The 19,017-nt window shown below is 37.9% G+C and overlaps 1 protein-coding gene across 1 annotated transcript; it reads right to left on the bottom strand.

Annotated features, from left to right (window-relative positions):
• Positions 1-1,776: 1,776 nt before the first annotated feature.
• RBP1 (retinol binding protein 1) lies at positions 1,777-18,953 on the bottom strand. Its single transcript, XM_065675440.1, has 4 exons — positions 17,928-18,953; positions 17,156-17,334; positions 5,015-5,116; positions 1,777-2,045 (listed from the first exon to the last, which is right to left on the bottom strand). The coding sequence occupies exons 1-4, from the start codon at positions 17,998-18,000 to the stop codon at positions 1,992-1,994; spliced, it is 408 nt and encodes a 135-aa protein (XP_065531512.1). The 5' UTR covers positions 18,001-18,953; the 3' UTR covers positions 1,777-1,991.
• Between the last annotated feature and the right edge of the window lie 64 nt (positions 18,954-19,017).

Raw genomic sequence — 19,017 nt, 5'->3', positions numbered from 1 at the left:
GGTGTGAACCACCTTGTTATTGTGTAGTTTCGGTTTTCATATCAGAAGGAAAATAGAGGTGATCTGAAAAAAATAGGATTGATTATAAATGAGAAGTTGGAGTTCATTCCTTATTTTCCATTGTTCTTGTTTTACTTTGGGCAGAAATGTAGAAAGGAGTGTGAAGGCTGTGCATGGTTATGAAATCTGTCATTCAGAAACTTGATCGAGTTTCTCTATACAATAATCATTCAAGAAAAGCAAATGACTGATGTACTGAAATTGGGCAGCTGGGATACCTCCAACCTTGTGCAAGGTGATAAACAGCACTTTAAATAGACAGCTATTTCCAATTTCACTTAAGCAGAGCAGTATTTTGACCCCAGATACACAGGTTTCTGATCCTTTTCCCTCACCCACAACCTTTCTATCCTATTTAACTGCAACCAGTTTTGAACTGTCCCACTCCAAGCACAAGAAAACTTTATCACCATTAACTGCAGGTCTGTTTATCAGTCAGGAGGGATACCCATATGGAAACATAGCTAGATGGCTAACACGCTCTTCCCTGAGAAAAAAACAGCTTCTGGTTGACTAGGTTCAAGTATAATTCCCAGAGTCTTCCTTAGGCAGGAGATTTATGCATTGCCAAGAAGAAAACTATAAGGGAACTGAAGTAAACAATTGCACTGCATATGTGTGTAATTGTAAGCTGTATGACTGACCTACAGCTGTTGCAATAGCAACGCAAGAATTTACATGGAGAGGGAGCATTTTTCCCATGTTTATCACACATGGATGCTTATGTCTTCACTGATAATATTTTCTGGTATTTTTTTATGCATAGTAAAAACTAAAACTTTACAAATTTGAATTAGATTTTCATTAGAGTACATCTGGTGCTACACTCACAATACGTATAGCACAGTTAAAATACTAGAGGTCAGAAAGTCCCTGCTGTACTAACTCTACAGTTTACAGTGACTGTTTCTGAATCTCCATTTCTTCGTATTAGAGCATGCTGACAGCTTTTCTAAACAGCCTTCATAATAACACATATTCATAGAATCACAGAATCATAGATCCACAAAATCATAGAACAGTTTGATGGTGCTAATTGTAGATCAGGTATATCGATAGACTCAAAATACAATGTTTCAGTTTGCAAATTACTATTACTATAGCTACCAATTAAATCAGAGTTGGAAACTGCCAGGCCAATGCTTTGTTATATTCAGTCTGCATGAGAACCTGAGGAATATGATGTGTCGTAAAACATTCTGTAAATGATACAATACAAAGCAATGCTAGTTGTATCTTCTGTGTGCTATGTGTACAACTATATACAGCTTCTAGCAGTGACCTTACTATTAGTTTCTCCAGAGTAAGACAAAAAGAAATGAGCGGGCAGATATCAGCTGAAGTGTTTAGAAAAGAACTGCCCCTTGGCTATGCTTCTATAAGCACTGTCCTTCCAGACTACTGATCCATTCCTTTACTATATAGTTTCATATATTTTCAGTGAAGCACTGTTCCATTGGAGATGATGGTAAAATTCTCACCCTCTTCAGTGAAATCAAGATTTAAGTGTATGCCACATACTACAGCTTCACTACAACTACAATTCAACACGTGAAAACAAGATTACCTGGAAGCCCCTTGCTAAGGCTAAGGGTGTTTTCTGTTCTAAGTAAAAAATTACCTTAAAAGGTCTTAAACTCCAATATCTTATTTTTTACCAAACAGTCCTATTTTGGTGTACTTAGGAATTACCGGACACACACATTTATGGTGTTTAGTATCTTTAATGGGCATTTCTAAAAATAGTTTTATTTGCAGTTATGTATTCCTTTTAAATGATTTGATAAAAAATATTTTATTCTAACTACAGTTCAAATGTGATCTTCATTTCTGTATTTGCTCTTGTGAGGGATGATGTTCATTACTAGCATTTAGAGATTTGGTGGTAAGCGTAAATTCTACTGTTCTTCACTTCTGTATCAGCAGTAGGCTCACTGCACCTTCTTAAAGACCTGCTTACACTTGACTCCACACACTCTTATTTCCTAGGAAGAGAAGATAATTAAAAAATACAAGTTAGGGCACACACATTATACATTCACAGAATCATAGAATGGTTTGGGTTGGAAGAGGCCTTAAAGATCATTATTCTCTTCTCCAGGCTGAACCAGCCCGGCTCTCTCAGCCACGCTCCAGAGCAGAGCTGCTCCAGCCCTCACAGCATCTCCATAGCCTCCTCTGGGCTCGCTCCAACAGCTCCACATCCCTCTTGTGCTGCTGCCTCAGAGCTGGATGCAGGACTGCAGGGGGGGTCTCCCCAGAGTGCAGCAGAGGGGGAGAATTGCCTCCTTTGACCTGCTGCTCACTCTCTGGGGATGCAACCCAGCACACGGGTGGTTCCTGGGCTGTGAGCACACACTGCCAGGTTATGGGGAGCTTCTTATCATGAGCACCCCCAAGTCCTCCTCCTCAGGGCTGCTCTCCATCCATTCTCTGCCCAGCCTGTAATTGTGCTTGGGATTGCCTTGACCTAGGTGCGGGACCTTTCCTCACTCCTGAGCTTGCAGAAAGTGATCCTGGGAAGTTGTGCACATTTTCTTATGGGAACTTTGATAAAATGACATATTGAAAAAAACCTGACACTAAAGCAATAACCTTATTGGCATATGTTACTAGTTCCTAGTGAGAGAAGGTGTTTCATGATGAATTGACGAAACAAAGACTGATACAGTGATTTTAGTCAGGACCTGTATATGGGTAACCTGAAAGAAGGAGTATGCAATAAGGGTGAAGAGATCTGCTGACAGTGACAAAAAACTACAAAGCAGAAGCAATCAGTACAATAGAAAAGGGCAATAAAACTCAAAAGGAAGTGGAGAATGGTCAAATAAGTCATTCACATAAAATAGAATCTAAGGACGAAAAAGAACTACAAAGTACAGACCATAGATGAAATGGAGAAAATAGGAAGCAATAAACTACTAAGAGATGTGATACTACTTGCTACAGAGCTGTGGAAAGAATTAAATTAACACTTGGCTCATTGCGTAAAGTTCAATAGGATCATAAAGCTATCGAAGTATCAATTTTTTAGAGGTAACTACCCGTTGTAACAAAGGGCTCTCAGGAGTACAGGACCTAGTAATCTTAGCTGCTCAAAACCCAGATAGTAAATGGGACCCCTGTACTCTATGTTTAATGGAGAAAGTTACATTAGTAAGGATCCAGAGAAATAAAAAAGACATCTTTTGAAGTTCATGAAATGCAAAAAGTGATCACACTGAAATATTGGGGACTGGTCTCTAAAATACTTGGTTACTTCCTTTGCATGAAGTAATTTTGCACTAACTTTTGTATACATGAAAGACAGACTGTGATAAACTGTACAAGTGCCAATGAGTGCATGGATGCCTGCATGAGCTGGCAGGTATAATACAGAACTTTCCACAGCCTTCTGAAAAAGCAGCCTCAGAGCAGTCAGGTTACCCTCAAGTGGCACTAGATACATGTTTGAGCAACTGAATCTGATTTTATGAGTTCTACAACCAAACTTTTGACAGGGTCAGGTATAAAGAGCGGTCTGGCCGGCAGGTCGGTGGCTAGGTCTCATGACTAGAGCATCATTCACTGATAAGACTGTTACATAGAAAAATCACAGAATCCCAAGGGTTGGAAGGGACCTAAAAAGATCATCTAGTCCAACCCCCCTGCAAGAGCAGGGTAACCTACAGTACATCACACAGGATCATTGTAAGGATAGCAGCCATCAGAGCTAAATAAGGTTTTGGGCACAGTAAATGGGTAGAGATGATGACTGTGGAGCTGGCAAGTGACAGAAACCAGGATGCCAATACAGATAAATCCAACAGCAACTCATGCTGTTGCTTCATATATGTGCAGATGAGCACACACATGTATGAGTGCAGCAAGGTCTAAGTTAAACTTCTAGGTTGGATACGGTTGGATAGGTTGCCATTGGCTAATGGCAAGCTGTTTGCCAGCAGAGAATCTGAAAAGCTTGTATTTGGTGTCATGGCGCCAACTGTTATGAAGCTGGGAGGCAGTGTGGCAATACTGTATTATGTTTGTGTAGAGACAGAGGGAATACGTGTACAAAGGGCATTCTGGAGTCTCCTTTGCATTGCTCTCCCCCTACTTTCAGTGAGCCCATGACAGCTGTATGTGGTCCCTACACCATTTATCTACACAGTGATGCCCTCCCTACCTGCATTATATAAAGTATGTAGTTTAGCTGGCAAGATCTGTCATATACATTCTTTTCCCAAACTGGTTTCTGGGATTTCCAGTACTATCTGAAAATTGTATTTAGTAGTAACAGGTCTGGGGTACTTTGCAAAGATTTCATAACTCTGTTGCCAATTTGAATATTTACAGAACATCCATTTATGCTAATAATACTGAACAGTGGACAGAAATAAAGGTTGCATTTTATTATATCAGCAGGAAGACTGCCTTTTACCCACAATGATGAGTGAGGATGCTATAAACAGCTATGTGAGAAAAGAATAGGAATCTTCTTTCAGGTCCTATTAACTTAGGCAGAAATTATGATCTAAAAGAAGATGGCATTTAAAAAACTTAATTGCTGCTTTAGTTCCCTAGGCACTAATGTGATCTGGCCTGTAATTATTGTAGAGGAACAATGGTGCATTTTCACCTTATGGCTTATTGTCGGATGCATAATTTCATCAGCTCCCATACTGCATAATTCACAGATTGTATAAAGGACATGCTGTTAAATGTCTTCTTCAGAATAAACATTTCAAACTGGTTTGTCTGGACAGGCAGTTAACACAGAGTACTGCTTTGAAATCATGCAGTCTTTGTACAGGACATAAAACCATAATGGCTCCAAATTAAATTGTTGCCTAAGAAACAAGTCAAATGCCACACCAATACACAATTATGTCAGTGTAAGCCAAGATAACATAGCACACAACCTGCATTACATCTATTTTAATAGTGGCATTTAAAACCTGTCCTATGATCTTACCAGGTGCATTTCATCTCCTTCAATCCACTGCGTCCAACCACGACCTTCTTTTTCTCCATTCTGTACACAAAGAAGCTTATCTCCATCCCAAGACACAGTGGTCTAACAAAACAGACAAGTTCAGTGTTACTACAGTGTTCTCTGGTATTATGATTAGCTTCCTTAAAGCAGAACTTTAATATAATAAATTATTAACATTTATCTCATAAGAAGAATAATTGTAGAGTGTCGTAACACTTAGGATAAATACAAAAGAAATTAGCTTAAAGAGAAAGCTGCTGCCCAGCTGCCTGTCAAAAACCTGGAAGGATGAGATAAAGCTGTTTAAAGGCAAGAAAAATATGGTAAAGCTAATTGTACTCTTCCTTCCCTTCTGACACTTAAGAGCAGCAGAAAGGAGGTGCAGCCTAACACTGTATCTGCAAAAGGAGCTGAAAACTTGAGATTCAGTTTGGTTTTTCCACTGTAAGGATTCCCCAGCTGCTCTACTTGAAAGAGTACCACCTCCTGGCAGCTACAGATGAGCAAGGCTTTTGAATCCTGTGCTGTTCTTTCCCCATGTCTTAATCTGCTTTCTGCCATCGAGCGGAGCGGTTTGGAAGCATCAGCAAATGGGTAACTTGCCAGCATCCTGCTTTGTGTAAGAACAGCAGGAGAGCTACTTGAGCCAGGACTAGCAGAATAAGAGTGAGAGTACAGCGTTGCAGGGTTTGACATAGCACTGCTGTGAATGCTGGTGCTGTCCTGAGTAGTTCAGTAGAATTTGATTCAGAAAACTACTTAAATGTTTACTGACACTTTGCCTTCCACCTCTCCCTAAGATAAAGAGAAGCAATACTCAGTAAAATCTTTAAACAGGGAAAGTGAAAAGCAGCAACAATTTGTGCTCCAGGAGGACAGTTTAACATCAATATTACCACATGGCTTTTAAACCAGCCACTGCCTGTATGAGCAGTCAAATGTGGAGAGAAAATAAATTCTGATCTATCAATAAAGGAAAACTTAATGGATCCATCCTGTATAGTTTCTAAGAAGTCAGCCTACATTTGTCATTCTGGGAACTAAACCCAGTTCAACACTGAAGAACTATGCAGCCCTATTTATTTCATTTCTGTATGTCACAAACTATTAATTCTTAGATGATAACCATGATAGCCACTATCTTTAAATGGGTATAGCTAGCAGTCTCCTCCCCTGGGAAGCTTTAGGCTAAACAAGCATGGAAAATTAATTACTAGAAAGAGTTCCAGCACAGATAATCATAGGCAAGGCATTGTTGTCGATCCCATATAGTCTGTTTGCACCATTTGGGGTTGCTGAAAAACAAACTCTTGTGCCCTTGCTAAAAATCTCTACAATTTGGAAAATGCATTTACAAATTTCTTCTGTTCACTCTTGTAAAATGACATATTTAAACCAGGTAGTAGGTAATATTTTTAAAAGCCATATCCTTATAATGTATAAAATGCTAATGCAGGAAGGAACATTTGGGTAAAGCTACTTAACGTACATAGTTAATGTGGTCATCATAGTTTAAGCCCTCTTCTATGTCTGATTTGAATCTGTAGACATCCAGTTGGAGATACAAGATAAAAAGTAATGCTAGTCAAAGTGAAACCTGTTTAATTTGTACGTTAACCTATCAAAGAAATAATGATGATTCTAAAAAATCAATATATCAGAAAATAAACATTATTTCTACTGATGACTTGTAGATGTGAGGAATACTGGGAATGAAGCATTTGTATTTACAACTTTGTTTAGTAACAGCACTCATTTTTATCCATTGAGTATTAGTTCAGAATAGTTTAACCATTAAGCTAGCTTAATAGTTAAATTTAGTGGGTTTGTATGTGAATTCAATGGCAATATACTGTGAAAAAGTAAGATCCAACTTTATTAGTACTATTAATGCTCTAAGTCAGTTGTGGAAGTCATTAGTCTTGATAATGCTCATTAGCTTATTACACTTGGGGCAATTGAGAAATATTTGTATCATTGCAACAAGATGTTAACTTTTTCAACCTCCAAGGGTGATGGAAATTGTTTAATCTCAGAAAACAACATACTTGTGTTTCCAGTCAAGATTACATACTGCTTTTGGCAATTTGGTGATAACCACAAAGAGTGTAATCCCACAGACCATTAACCGAGGTGTTTTATCAGCCAATATTCTCAGTTACCACCCTCCGTCTTCCCTTTGAGAAATATAAACACTGAAGGGATATGAGTAAATCATACAGTTTCTGATTTTTGTATATAGTTGGTTTCCTATGAAAGTTATACAGGAGAGAATATATTGCAGGAGAACACAATGTCCTCTTCTTTGTTAGCACAAACAACCACTTGATGACAGGAAGATTAATCAATAGTGTTTTTATCTTCCTTTCTTTAGGTCAAACTGTAATGTCTCATCCAACATAAGACACAAGTAATACAGAAAAAGGAAACTTCTCTTTTAACTTAGATTGAAATAAGTTCTTCCATTCTAAATATCTCTTGGAGACACACACTGAGCATTAGTTTGGGTTGGAGTTCCTGTGGCTGTTATACACTGGCTGCTTCTAATAGTCCACCCTTTACCAACAGTAAAATACTTGCCTCAGAACATTTCCAAATATTTGGGTCAGAACAATAACAAAAATATTTAAAAAATAATTGTAGGGCAAATGTTAGTAAATACAATCTCTTTTGTGGTATGTAAGAGCAAAGATTCAATTTTTAAGATCGGATCAGGATACTGCCGTTGCATACTTAAGAGTCAGGCACTTGGCTGACCAGTAAGGCAGCTCTGTATGAACCTTTAGCTGCTGTTGTTTTTCTCTCCCAGCACACACATATTATCAAGATAAAGAAATGCTTTCTATGTAAAGCAGCTTTTCTTAGAAAAGTAGGCTTTTATAATAAACTTCCTTTGCCACCATTTCAATAATAGCATTACCTAAGGTTTGCTTGATTACAGAGCCTGAGCTACTGTCCTCTATCTGGGACAACTGAAAATCTTTGCCAGAGTTTGGTGTCCACAGCATCCCAGGCACACAGTTCCTATTCTTCATCTTCCTCCACAAGCAAGAGGAGGAGAAATAGATAAACTGAGGACATTGGAAAGCTGCAGTTTCCTCATGGCAACAGAACCAACTAGATGAAAATGCAGTTTTTCTCTAATACTGAAGGCTCCTACCTTGTACTACTTGTACGAAAAATGGAAGACTTCATTTATTCTTTTCAATTAAGCAGTATATAATCTAGTTTGTCATAAGCAAGTTAAAGTTTTGCTTACTTACTATCTAATCATACAAATACTTCTTGGGTCAAATGCATATAATTCTGTAGGAAACTTCAAAAGAAAAGACTGATAAATGTGATTAGTCAATAGTGTGACTAAAAATACTGAAGGAGCACAAGAAAACTTAATGGAGAAATAAATAAGAGTGAGTCTTGCCTCAATTTAACTTTTGTCAAAAACTGTAACCATTAATATTGCACATCTTTTGGATTATATACCGTTTATTCTTGCTGTGTAACAATAGAGAATGGAGCTCCTCTGGGAGGTGAAGCCTTTGAAGCCTAATAACACCAAAAATGTCTACATTTTCTTCAGTTACATGATATGATTTCCATAGTCTTACACTTTTGTGTATTTAGATATTTTCCCCTTATTACTTTGCCATTTACATACTTCTCTTAGCGATTTAATCTTTGTGTTATGAAGATTCAAACACATGTGCATAGCAACACCACCTTCCTGAAAACCAGAGCTCGAAGAAATGATGAAGTATTCTCATTACTGTTTTCAGTTTCGAGACAAGGCAGATTTATTAAATGAACTATTAAGTAAAACCAAACCAAATCTACTGACTATGTATTTGCACTTTCTCTAGGTAGCAGTAACAGTAATAAAGTCTTGCAGAATTACAACAGGTATTAGTTCCAGCTTCTAGCAGCAAGTCAGACTGCCCCCAGCCAGAGATGCTGGCTTTTATGATTTACTGAAAGAATCATCAACCTATTTTATCAGAGAACTTTGCATTTCCCAGTGAGGTCTAAGTGCAAAAACATTTGATGCTGGCTCTGAGCAATCTTTCTCATTCCCATGCTGGCTATTCCTAGCATGCAGTTGAAGATATATAATGTATTTTACAGGTGAATGAAATGACATTTTTTAAGTAGCCCACAAAGATTTTTTGTTAATGCTACATAGATTTGACACATTGCATTTACAAACATGAATTGCAGCTACCACCTTTCATCAAAAATATGTTATTGATTTCCCATCTGTAGGAGAAATATATCATGTATCAGTACCAGTTCTGTTCTTCTGCTTCCCTTCAGTGTGTTCTCTATATTGTGCTGCAGCAAATGACTGCGATGCTCTAAACCAGCAATGACGCACTCTGTGCTCCATGTCAATCCAGTAATTCTCCGTTTATGAGCATGACCAGTCATTTTACAACTGTACTTACAATTTAAGAAGGATTAAACAATGGAAAGGAACGGTTTAAGTCAGATGACACAGTCAAATCCAGCTTGAGCTGTACCCTGTATTGTATTTACAAAAAACACCAAAGAAAATAGTCTAAAATTTTTGGTCAATCATGCCAACTTACCCAACAAGATATTTAACAACTTCTCAAGATACAGCATTTTCATCTGTACCAAGTATCAAAGTGATTTAAAAAACCTCTTTAAGCCAAGCAGTCTGCAGGGGAAATTTTCATTAAATGAAGTCCTAATGGAATAAACTGATGTTGATATTACAGGCAAAATCAAATGTAACTATGAAGGGGCATTCTGTAATGTTGTAGTCACAACCTATGACCTGTGTGCACTGCTAACAGCAGGGATACAACCATGTTCAGGGTTTGTCATCTCTCCATCCTATAACTTCTTTTATCTCATCAAATCTCCATCTGGCATGTTGGTGACAGCCAGATAAACACTGAGAAAACAACAACAAAGCCAATAGAAAAAACAGTGGTAGTATTCCTGGACTTTATCTATGTATATTGCTAGAAAAAGACTTTACAAATGTAGCAATCCTTTAGTTAGGTTGAATGATACAATCTATACCAACCTTTCTATCCCTTACTAACTTGAGTTCACTCCCGTGGAAGCACTTAGAAATCTAACCTCCCATTTCATCACTCCTGTTTTTAGCCATGCAACACTAGGACTCCCAAAGGTAACTCACAGAAGACAGTTGGGTGTACAGTACAACTGATCTCACGACTTGTGGCGCTGGTAGATGTGATGTCTCATAGTAGCTATCTATAGCTAGAGGACTCTGAAATGTGTTCATGCCATTACAAGCTTGCTCAGATTGTTATGGAAAGACAAGCTGGTTATAATCCGGGGATTCTGCACCCTGTTGAGAAAACTTCTGAAGTTCACAGTAGTCAAAAGCTGAAGCACTTCTAGAAGCAGTATTTCACTTCTATGATTGCCAGCATCTCCATTGCTAGCAAAGAGAATTAGGACTGGATTGACAAATTTAAGATCCAAGGGTAAGCTGCTGTCAGATAGGATCAGATTCTAAATGTTCAAATTCCTTACTTTGAATCCTTGTTCAAAACAGCAATGAAGACAAGCAATAACTAGAGACATGTTCCAGGAATGGAAATTTGCCAAAACTCCAGGCTATGCAGGTGACAAAATATGGGAGGAGAAGAATCAATGTTTTGGACAGTGCAGAATATTTTATTTATTAGGAATGGTGGATTATTTTACTGAAACAAAATTGTATACAAATAATACAAAAACAGGAAGACTTATGTATATCCTATGCCAGGAAAGAAGTACAAAACAGCATATCCAATTAGTGCAAGGATCAGAATTGATTTTAAGACACTCCCTTTTTAAACTAATGTATATAATTGATTTATCTCCTGTATAATTTTAGCAAGATGCAATTGTGGATAACACTAATGTTTTGTCATTCAAAATTCGATTTACTAAATCTGGTTCTCAGGTTTTCAGCTGATCCTTTCTGACTGCACTTTCTGCATTCATAATTCTCAGAGCTTTTTAGGATTCAGAGAGAGCTGAAAATCCCATCCCAAACCACCTCACCTACAAGACTTCAACGTGTTAGCAGAGGTTTTGTGAATAACTAGCTCAAAGCTTGTGATTGCTCTCGGGTTTTAGACATGAATCCAGCACTGTAAAATGTGAATTTAATGACATCTTAAATTATATGGCAAAAGACTGAAGAGATCTCATTTGATATCACCACACAAATGTGCTGAGCTTATCACTTACGGTAATAAGCAGGAAGGCCAAAAGAGCATGCAGTGTGAAACAAGGCAGAAAAAAGGAAACAGCTCCTCTTTACTGAGGCACAGAGGCTGAATGAACTAGAGTATTGCAGACCCTGAGACAGCTCCAAGTAGGTATCTCTATTCGCTGGAGCCCCAGAAGGGCTGACTGGAGGACTGCTCTTCATCACTTGTGGACAACAGTTTATAAGAGGTCAGAAGTATCAACAGAAAATGACATGAAGACTACCTCCTTTGAAGTAAAACCCCTCCAAAGTCAGAGATTATTCCAATGAGGAGTTGGGGAATCTATGGTACTGCAAAGGGAGGGCAGTGGATTTGAGAGGAGACTAGTATATACACACAGTCAATACCATAAACCCACCTCCCAGGAACAGTAATTCTACAACAGTCCTTGTTCCAACAAAGTGTATGAGAAAATACAAGCCAAAAAGAAAAGGAGAGCATTGGAAGAGGTTAGGAAACAAAACAACTGAGTCAGAAGGATCAAGTTAAGACACACTGCCGATCTCGCATCTTACTAGACAGAAGCTAAATATTTTGAGTCTTCTCACCCTGGGAGGGATCCCTACTAAAAACCCAAGTACTGGAACGTTGTTTGTTGTTTTTCTGGCAGCAAAGTCTTCACTCCAATACCTACTCTAGTCTAACTTAACAGCTGTGAATTCCATTTATGGAACAGAGGAACCCCTGCTTAAATAGTTAATAACCTCCATAAGCCATGCAATTTTGTAACAGGGCTTTATTCTGACCTGGCAGCAGTAGAAATCAAACTATGCTGAGAACAACTAAACTTCATTGCATTGCTCCTGAATACAAACTACAGAGGAATGGTTTTCACATTAGGAATGTTTGTTATTTAAAACAGAGCCATGATCAGTTTCAAACACCTTGCCCTGTCACATGTGACAGAAGGATTGGCCTGATGCCCGTGAAAAATCCTTATGTAGCTTAATCATTAAACGCCTATATATTCAGGGAGATATTTCATATGGTAAGATATATGATAGATGTGATGAGTGAATTCTACAACTCCCAAACCCACCTCCCCACCCCACAAAGTCTTAACTATGACTAAAAATTATATTAGTTCCAATAATGGCACCCATGTGATAACATATGTTAAATGGTTATATTCTGCTTGTGTTCTGTTTGCTTAACTAAATGGTTAACATGTACAAATTCCCACCTTCAGTTTCAATTTCTTGCTGGTGTAGCTGTTTACTAGTTCCCATTGTCATTTCCTCTCCTTCTTCAATGTAAGAAAATCACCATGCCAAAGAGCACAAGGCTCCACATTATCAAAGCATCCTTCACCTGCTTAGCCAAATGCTCAATTCTAATGCAACTAATGCTGTTTTCAGTTATCCAAGACATCCTGCTGTTCTGCTATTTAGAACATAGCATCTCCCTTGTTTTTTTTAACACATTGCTTGCTCTTAGTCTCTTTCAAAAGACAGCTTCATTCTGGATAGTGTGAACTAAAGCAATTTGGTTTCATTCAAATGCTTAAATAGCAGAGAAAAATTATAATGCAAAAACTTTCTCTGACTTTAGCAGCAAAATGATTAGAGAAGTAAAAAATTTAGGGAAGTAATTTTTGCATCTCAGTCTGCCTTGATTCATTGGGTGCAAAGACCTGGAACATGGAACTCCAGCCTTTAAGTTTTTTTAGTTAACTTTTTAATCAACTTTTGGCTGTCATACTAAGCAAATACATTGTGAAGGTACATAAAGCTAACTCTGGTGTCAGAACCTGCCCTGTTCTTCTGTTTAGTGCTACATATTTTACATTATGGATGCTTCCTCAGCTTCACTGCTTAGTACCAATGGTGAAAAAGGAGGCAAAATTATCTGGTGATGAATAAGACCTACTTCTGGAGACAGTTTTAAATGAATTGTTTTAAGAAGGTCTTGCCTCTTTTGTGCACAGTAAATATTCTCCACAGTAAAGTTTATGCGCAGGAAACAAGGCTTTACACTTAGTGGAATACCCAAAACACTAAATTAATCTCACCTAGAGATTACAGAAGTTATCTTTAAAATTGAGGAAATTTCGTGAAGAAACTGAACAATGAGGATAGCAGGATAAAATACTCAGTTCAGGCAATACCCAAGTTAGCAGTTTAACTTTAAATGTCTGTCTTAATACACTATTCCTCTGCTACATGTGACCAACTAAAACCACAAACAAATTCATCAAATTATCTTTATCATCAAAGAAACTTTATCACAAGGTTTGATTCAAATGTCAGGTTACATGAGAAATAATACAATATTAATGTTCTAAATATCTTTCTACAACATCTAATGTGCACCTTGAAACGTTTGCAAGGAATAACAAATGTTTCTGTATATGTAAAAGTTTCATTTTACCTTTGTATCTCAAACTGACAAGGTTTCAACAACCCTAAATATGAAATATGAACAAACTTGCAGAAACACATCTTTCATGAAATTGCCAAAAGAGAAACTCTTATTTAACTTTTATCTTGGAGGTAAAATGGCCGGCGAAAGACTCCAGGAGAAGCATGACAACATTATGGAGCTATGTGAATGAATTTCATAATAGAGCAGGTTATGGGGCAGCTTGCTCCAGACACTGCTTCAGTATTTCTTAGAACGCATTATCAGCTGTCTCCTTGCACTGTGATTAGTGATCTCTCATGTGTCCACACATCTGTGTGGCCAACCATCCTCATCTTTGGTTTTACAGAACAGAGAAATTACATCTTTAACTAAATTAGCAGGGCTTATGAGTTGCTTATGAGTTTCTTAAGATTCCAAAGGAACAATTTCTCACTTCCCAACAGAAACAAAATCATAAAGGAACTGCTGTCACCAGCCATTGTTACCTATATCCCTTAAGAAAACAGAATCACCTAAAGACATGTGCATACAAGAAAGCAAGTTAAAGGTCAAAATAAGCACAAACTGAAACTGCTAAGGTTTATCCAGCTCAATTAACTCAACCTTCCAGAGAGTTTAGACAGGCTTCCAGGTGTGACTAGCCACAGAAATGAAAAAACCATAACTGCACTGTAGGAGGGGGCATACACCATCACAGAAGTACCAGTTCCTAATGTCAAACCTTCAACTTACTTTTAAACCAAGTATCAGCAAAACATTTTAGTCTTCAGTTACCAGAGACAGTACTCATGTGGAATAACTGTAGTTACACTCTACCCTGACTGACCCAAAGACATGTTTTACAACTGAGAGGTGAAGACAATTTCAGTGAATTAAACACAAGACGCAACCTGTTCACCCCTCTATTATTTTTACTGATATGTTAACTCTGGATAGATGATACATTCTTCATTAAAAGAAAAAAATGATCTATACCTCTTGGATGAATTACTTCTAGGCTTATTTTTGCTAGTCTCATGATGATTGCTCTCCTATATAGATTAATGTTTAATGTGTAATTTGTCTTATCCATGTTACTTTGTACTTCTCATACATTGAGCTACTTGGATAAAATGTGCCCAGTGGTCTGCCCAGTCCACAATATCAATAGCGATAATTGATTCATAATCTCTCCCATTGCACAGGTTGACTATTAATGATTAAGCCATTTATGGCATGCAGTTTCACAAGCTATAGATGAAAAAAGGAAACACCAGAAATTATATTCAACCTTTGCTTTCATGGTGGTTTTCTTCGTAGGACATTTAGGGAGTGGTTCAGTATCTCTTATATTACCTTCACAACCCTTCTCTCACAAGACTCTTCACAGAATCACAGAATCCCAAGGGTTGGAAGGGACCTCAAAAGATCATCTAGTCCAACCCCCCTGCAAGAGCAGGGTAACTCCTGGGCTGTTAGGAGTTATTTAGCTGCTTAACAACTGCAAGTTTTGCCTGACATTATGGTTGTCAGATTTGGGCTGAAGTGCCTTCCTAAAGACAGCTTCTTGTACTACTTTGCCTTTGAGAAAGCTAAGGTCTCATGTAGAAAAGAAACCTTTAAAAAGAAAATTGAGCTATAAAGTATGACATACTGCTACAATGCAAATCAAGACCAGTGATTAGTGACCTTAACTGTACAGCTGGTATCTGTTGCTGCAGACCATAAAGGGACATGGAACACTTCTGGAAGCTTTTGTGGAGTCATATGCCTGTCGTTCTTAAACATTCAGGATTAGTGACTCCACTTGGGGTTTGGGATTTTTTTGGAAAAGGCAAGAAGATGCTGGTACCTTCTGCTTCCAAGGCTGGGTAAGCATTTTGTACTAAACAACCAACAAAATGCGTAAGCAACGCTTGGGAGTAGGGTGAACTAAAGTTCCACTCCCAACCAAATAGCTGTTGTAGTGACTAGAATCATCTTTCACTGATTTCTTCTTTCTGGTTCGACATTTCGAATTCTTCCCAATCATTCAATTTGGCAAAAGAGGGTAGAGAATTTCCCTGTTACAAATAATGAAATATTTAGGGTATTTGTCAGGAATAAGAGTTGCGTGTTAAAACTATTCAGCATTTCCAAAGCAGGACTAAGCCAGGGCCACGCTCCCATCTCCTGAATCCGATTTTTCAGCACAGTGGCTGTCTGACACATTTTGTCACAACTCACTGCATGTACACGCTAGACAGCCTCAGAGCACAAACACTTCTTTCTGTCATGTAGAGGATGTCTTTGTCTTCTTTTACATGGAGTTTAATGATATTTTATGTATAGATAATGCTTAGATGGAGACAGTTCTGTACATACACAACCAGTACTTCACTGCCTCAGACACTGAGGACTTCAGACATCTTGACCACTTGAGCAGATGCTCTGAACATTGCTCTCTTTGATAGTAATTTTGTCGCCTGAGTCCATGTCTTTCTTTGTGATCATAACTGTTCCATGGATCTTGACCTCATTATCCTGATTAAGAGCCTTCCAGCAGCCAGACATGCATTATGACATTGGGACATTTTCCTATATGCATCGCTTTTCCCTTTTCTATTCTGCACTTGATCATGCTTTCTGCCCTCTGTACAAGGGATACAGAAGAATTAGTTGAGGCACTCATTAGCTAGCCATTCTTTTTTCCTGATCTTAACCATCTTTCCTTTTTCTACCATCACCAGGGCAAAAGTAAACTTGCATATCCTAGTGTTAGAGAATCGGTTCTAAATGGCACTGTCATTCTAAGAATGGAAACCTACTAATTCTCTTTTAGATAATTTCTGCTCTATATGGTAATTTCTTCTCCTTATCAGTTTCTTCACTGTAGGGTATCGCAGGTTTCATACTTTCAAACTAACAGAAAAGAACCTGAGATTCTCAGTTTTTCCTCTGTTAATGGTATCTACCAGACTTAAGTTGGAAAACATCATCTCTCTGGCAAGCAAAAAGAGTTCATAAGGCAATCCTCAGAGTTTGCTTATTGACAGTAGTAAGATTTGTTCTCATAGACTAATAAACACATCTGCTCTGATAAACATACCCAGGAAGAAGCACAGCAATAAGAACAAGATTTATAAGCAGTTTATAAGCACTTGGCCATTCTTACACATGGGGAATAGTGTCTGACCCTGCAATCAGCAAATTTCTTTACTGTAAAACATTACTCAGTGCAAAGATTCTGAAAGTCTAACTTAAATGTCTTCTTGACGGAGAAACATCCCAGTATAATCCTGTAGCATTTCACTGGAGATAGTATTCATTCATTGATGAAATTGGTTTGTGCTCCTGATTGAAATTAGCATTTCTTTCATGCAAAGGCACGCTAATAACCGTGTTCCAGCAAGCTGAGAAGTAAAGAACTCATTTTAGGAGTAGCCACACAAAATTGTTTACTGATGTCATCTACAAAAGGCCCCAGGTCATTAATATTCCTCTTTTTTTGGTCTGTTGTTAGTGTTCTAATTCTTACCATGCATTTGCGATCATCCACCCCAGCTAAATCCTCCTCAAACTCCTTTCCTACATCAAATTCCATGATGTAGTTTCTAAAAGTGCTTAGCGTTTTAATGATCATATGATCCCCATTCTGAATGATTTCTTTGTCAGGTTTAAGCAAGTTTGCTATTTTTCTTACAGCAACATTTACATCTGAAAAAGAAAAAGAATTATTTTAATCCAGAAAAGTCTACCACAAAAAGAAACTTGTAGCTCTTGGGACAATTCAAATGGGAAAGGTAAGTAAATGTCCAGATCTCTCAGGCCAGGTTTATCATCAGGAAAAAGCCCATAACCTAATGGTTTTAACTTAAATAAGTTAATGTTTTAATTTGCTGATTATGTGGAATCCTAAAACCCACCATTTGTATTTGAAAGTCAGTAAGGCCTTCGCTATTTCTATAGAAATGCTAGCGCTTTACATGCAATGCAAACACAAAACTGCAGTAAGTACATCACTGTCACATAACAAACATTTACTCTTTTTCAATTTATGGTTGTTTTTAAAATTTGAAGTCTGCCACTTACCTCTTCAAGCTCTGATGTTTAATCTCTGTTAACGTAAGCTTCAAGATGGAAAAAAGTAGAGGCTGCTTAAGACAAAACAACTTTGCATAAGGCAATTCTTAAAGTGCACTCCTGAAAAATACTTCTCAAATGTTTATGACTGTACAAGAAAAAATAGATTCACATAAAGACCAAGACGGGCCACATTTATTGATTATTAAATATAAACAGAACCTTACCCAGGGCTTTCAGATACTCCTCAAAATTGTCATTGCTGACCATTTTCCAGTAACCATTGAAATCTGCAGGCATCCCTGCTTAGGTGACTGTCAAAATCAAACACAGTGTGTTGATTCTGCACCACGCAGCTCACTGCCTTTCTTTGTGGCAAGCTTGAACTCTGGTTTCCTTTATCTCTTTTTTAGCCTACGTAGCTATGCAAGTTCTTCTAATCCGATTATTGTTGCAAGTGTTGCTTTTAAATCCTTCCACAAGGCTTGACTGCCGAGATTTCCAACGACAGCAGGATGGCTTGATTTAAACAGAAGGAAACATTTCACCTTTCACGCAACTTCTGTAAGGGTACTGATTATCTGGATAACCATTTGAACTGTATTGCTCTTCATTTTTCCATAGTACTTGGAAGAAAACCCCTGGTAAATACCTTTAGCTTAGGATATTAGCCAAAGCTATAGAAGTGCTTACCTTGTGTGGTTTTCACAAATTCCATCTCCCTTGAGTATGCTCCAGCTACCCTATGCCACCTTCTTTTCAGAAAACAGTCACACAGACTCTTTCAGTGAAAGCAGTTAGTGTCTGGCATTAGTTTAACTTGCTCAAAAGCTCCATAATTCTAGAGAAATTCTACCAGTGGAAGCTGTTTGCCCATCTGAGGGCTCAAAAAGGGCCACTTAGGTGGAAACTAAGGAGGAATGGTTAATTCTGTATATTGGTAAATCTTACATCACTACCGAATGCATGCTTGCAGTTCATTTAAGCAACATTGAAACACAAAACTAGCACTTTATAGAGATTCTATATTCTTTGAAGGGGTTTTCTGTCAAAAAATGAGATGGAGTGAATGAGCAGAACAAGCAATCAACGTAAGAGAAAGGATTTTTCTGGCTAATGTTAGGGCTCAAATACTGATAGCCTTTTAGCTATTTTCATGTTTCCCACAGTGTATTTTCAAATAGTACAGCTGAAGATCCTCTTGGATATGTCATTCAATCCAGGGCTTTGGCAATTACTCTTACAGAAGACTCTGGATCAGAGAAGCAAAGAAACCCACTCGAAATCTGGGGATGAGGAGTGTCTGTCATTTGTAAA

This window comes from Lathamus discolor, chromosome 3 (genome assembly GCF_037157495.1).
Source record: "Lathamus discolor isolate bLatDis1 chromosome 3, bLatDis1.hap1, whole genome shotgun sequence".
NCBI classification, from domain to species: Eukaryota; Metazoa; Chordata; class Aves; order Psittaciformes; family Psittacidae; genus Lathamus; species Lathamus discolor.
This window is presented reverse-complemented; position numbering and strand designations above follow the sequence as displayed.

Coding starts and splice junctions, on each gene's coding strand:
- RBP1 (XM_065675440.1), bottom strand. CDS start 18,000: ATGCCTGCAGATTTCAATGGTTACTGGAAAATGGTCAGCAATGACAAT. Junction 5,117..17,155: donor TGGATGATCGCAAATGCATG/GTAAGAATTAGA, acceptor CTGTTTTGTTAG/ACCACTGTGTCTTGGGATGG. Junction 2,046..5,014: donor AAGGAGATGAAATGCACCTG/GTAAGATCATAG, acceptor TTCTCTTCCTAG/GAAATAAGAGTGTGTGGAGT.